General features: G+C 35.4%; 1 protein-coding gene across 1 annotated transcript; it reads right to left on the bottom strand.

Moving 5' to 3' along the window:
- Window positions 1-252: 252 nt before the first annotated feature.
- Window positions 253-2,968, bottom strand: LOC107897688 (E3 ubiquitin-protein ligase SINAT5). Its single transcript, XM_016823221.2, has 3 exons — window positions 2,412-2,968; window positions 1,030-1,416; window positions 253-793 (listed from the first exon to the last, which is right to left on the bottom strand). The coding sequence occupies exons 1-3, from the start codon at window positions 2,679-2,681 to the stop codon at window positions 431-433; spliced, it is 1,020 nt and encodes a 339-aa protein (XP_016678710.1). The 5' UTR covers window positions 2,682-2,968; the 3' UTR covers window positions 253-430.
- Between the last annotated feature and the right edge of the window lie 608 nt (window positions 2,969-3,576).

Here is a 3,576-nt window from a genome sequence, read left to right as displayed (position 1 = left end):
AAGGTAACGCCAAATAAATATTAGCTAAATTTTGAATCTAAAATTTGCTTTGCCTCAGCACTTTTGCTTGAGTAAACTTGAAAAGGGAAAAGAAGAGAAGCAACGTAGCAAGTAAAAGATATTTTGAGGTTGAAATCATTATATTTTCATAGATGTTTTAGCGGTTGTTCTTAGCCCATCTCAAGCTGGCTCATTTTAGTGACACCACAAAGTGTAAAACAGCTTGAACGACAAGATGAACGAACTATAGTATTCCAGCATCAGTTAATGTTAATATTATTGCAAATACGAAGGACGAAAATATGCTTATTACACATTTCATTGAATCTGAAATCTTCCATACATTACGACATAATAGGAAGTGTTGGCAGAGTTAAACAGACATAGCGGAAACTGTTTAAAATAAATCAAGTTACTGAAATCAATTGTCTCAGCTGCATAAGTTTGGTATGCATACACCAGTATCTGGATTTTGTTGTTCCTTCCATACCTTCCCTGTAACCCTCAGCTTCAGCTCCTTCCTATCCCCACCAGAGAAGAAAAGTGCCATGTTACGTTGGATAATTAGACCATCATGACTGTCCCTGACTTTCCGGTGACTATCACGGATGCTACGTGGGGTGCCTTCAAATATAAGTTTTCGGCCATTTGCTCCAACCTCAAGGCTATAGCTATAGTTCCTAGCCTCTGTTTCATCACCCATGAAACGGAGAAATGCCATGTAGACAGGGGCCATGCCAAGCTGGAAAGCTTCAAAGTGAAGACAAAAATACTGACCAAAGCAATGGAAGACCTAAAAAGAAAAAGGTAGATAAGCTAACAGATTAGGGTTCGTATCAGGATGACTGTTGCAGACCGATAATTCTGTTTCTACAGGATAAAGAAAAATGCTGTTTTATCTTTCTTTTTATTTTTCTATGACAGAAAGCAATGGCATGGCTGAACAATAGCAGATTGCTTATTCTTGTTTTAAAACAGTGGGACCCTTTGAAAAAATAATAAATGCTATAATAAAATTCTAAACCATACTGTTAGCATCCAGGTAGCATTCTCTACTTCCCGAGGGTTGGACTTAACATAGCGATGGTTAAATGTGCAGCCAGTATGCATGTCCACCTTGTGGTCATCCCGCAGATGGCCAACCAGGAAAGGAATATCCCCGACAACAGAACATTCTGATCCAGCATAGGGACAATTGTATGGTCTGTAGTTGCACATTGCCTCATGTTTGAGTTTGCTGTAATAGGGAAATATTTCTGGGCATCCCAAGTTGTAGTATTTGCAAGGCATCTCAAGGGATTCTGCCACTTTCTCCAATGCTAAACATCTGATATCACCGAGTTCCTGTCTACAAGTGGGGCACCGATGTTGTACTCTTGTTTTACAGGTAGAACAAATTGTATGGCCATTGTGGCACTGCAAAAAGCTACAGTGTTTAAAGCTAGCAATACCCAATGTTTCTAATTAAATAAAAATTACAGATCTCCAACAAGACATCTCGCCAATATAAAAACTGGTTAAAACAGAAATCCCCAATATTTCTTCTTTCTCTATTTTCTAGAAAACAACTAACAAGCAACCTTCCGAATCTGAAAATATCCTCTTGCAATCCAGAACATATGTAATTTTAAAGGATTCTCCATATGAAAAAGTAACCAATGCCACCCTTACAATGGAACTTCCAGCTTTTCGTGGCTGTCTATTTTGATGTTTTAAAGGAAAAACTTAAATCTATCAAAAAAAATTCCCTCAAAACAGTAAGCCAAGTTTGTCTCAAGAACTTGAATCAAATGAATTAGTAATTGAATTACTACACTGCCAACACTGAACTCATAAAGGGGAATTAACATTCTTACATCCAAGAATCACCTCTACCGATCTCGATTATACAACCTAACATGTTTTTTTGTACATTCTTCAACAAAGAGACTGTATAGAAGCAAAATCAATCGGAAAATATGTCTAAATCCAGTTTAAGTAACAACCCTTTATCTACCTATGTTGCAGCGTAAGTAGTTCTTTATCTTTACTGTCTACGCACCAAGACAAGTTAAATTTCCTTTTTGAAAACCATGCTGACAACATGTAAATATATGCATAATTCAGGTTAAAAGTGAAAAGAAACCATAACATAAACAAAGCTTTCCATATATATAATTCAGGTTATAAGGCTCTCAAAAAAAAATCTGAACTTAAAAATTAAAAATCCAACCAAGAAAACAAATCTCAAATCAATTTCTCTTAACACCAAGATTAAACAAATGCCAGTTAAATGCACAAGAAAAACATTGAAACTCATGGTCAATAAAGTTCAAAATCAACCAAAAACAACTAACTGAAGAACAAAAAGAAGGGCACAAAAGAACCCAAAATTGCCATACACAATATTATTAATGAAACTGAAAGCAAACCTGATGGATTGGTGGGTACATAGAATTGGTACAAACAGGACATTCTAACAATTCATGGACGCTGGTAGCAGGAGCGATAGCCGTAGGACCCACAATGTTGTTGGTGGTGGTATTCCCATTGTTGGTGGTGTTGGTGGCATTGTGAGGCTTGGACGATGAAAATTGATGGTGAGCATGATGAGGGTGAGGATGTTGCAGGTTATGGTGATGGATCTCATCCTCATTCATTCCATCTGTAGTTGACACACACTCAATGTTATCGAACTCCATTTCAGACAACTAGAAAACACCAACCAAAATCTCAGATTTCATTTATTTATTTATTTGAGACAGACCCAAAATCCCCAAAACCTATATGTATTGCGAGAGAAATTACTTTGCTGATTCTCTTCTTCTTCCCTAAGAAATATTCTCTTTATTTTTCTTTGTCTCACTTTTTAAAAAATAAAAAACCTATATGGATTCAAAAGAACCAAAACAGCCATTCTTTTCTCTCTTCTTAAAAAGGAGGTTATTTGCTTTGTTGGCTGCTTTTTTATTTTTTTTTTCAAATCTTCGTTTTGTGTAAGTTAATATTTTCATCTCTAAATTTTACAAAAATTATAAAATTGTCATTAAACTATTATTAGTAAGTTCAAGTTTAAGTTATTTAACTTCTAAAAAGTTATAAAATATCATTAAACTATTCAAAAATTTTCATTAAAGCCAGTAAATTATTTCAAAGTTTTTATTTAAGTAACCAGGTTGTTTAGTTTTTTTAAGTTCTACTAGCAAGTTTCAAGTGACAAATCGACGATCAGTATAGTGGATCAGTACCCATCGACAAATTAAAAAATATATCTTAGATTCAAGCCAATCTAACGGTCAGTATTAGAGAACGGAGAAGAAAGCTATTTGGATTAGAGCTAGCAAAATTAACCCGAGCTTGATAGCCCCTCTTTTCCATCCAAGCTCGTAACGGCCTGAATTTGACAAAATCTGAGCTAAAAAGAATCCAACTTTAAGAAAAATTTGAACCTGAAAAAGGTCGAGTTCAAGAAAATCAAAGCAAGAGTTTATCCAAGATTAGAAAACGAAATCCAAAATAATCCAAGGCCGAGATCAACCCGAGTTGAGGTTCGGGGTGAAGACCGATCCTAACTTAAGCTCGAGATACATTCGATCT

This window comes from Gossypium hirsutum, chromosome A08, assembly GCF_007990345.1.
Source record: "Gossypium hirsutum isolate 1008001.06 chromosome A08, Gossypium_hirsutum_v2.1, whole genome shotgun sequence".
NCBI lineage: Eukaryota > Viridiplantae > Streptophyta > Magnoliopsida > Malvales > Malvaceae > Gossypium > Gossypium hirsutum.
This window is presented reverse-complemented; position numbering and strand designations above follow the sequence as displayed.

Bases quoted from the DNA above. Each gene is read 5' to 3' on its own strand.
- LOC107897688 (XM_016823221.2), bottom strand. From the start codon at position 2,681: ATGGAGTTCGATAACATTGAGTGTGTGTCAACTACAGATGGAATGAAT. The intron at 1,417-2,411 runs GTTTGCTTTCAG...AGCTTTTTGCAG, and splicing joins TGTACCCACCAATCCATCAG to TGCCACAATGGCCATACAAT. The intron at 794-1,029 runs GTATGGTTTAGA...TTTTCTTTTTAG, and splicing joins ATGCTACCTGGATGCTAACA to GTCTTCCATTGCTTTGGTCA.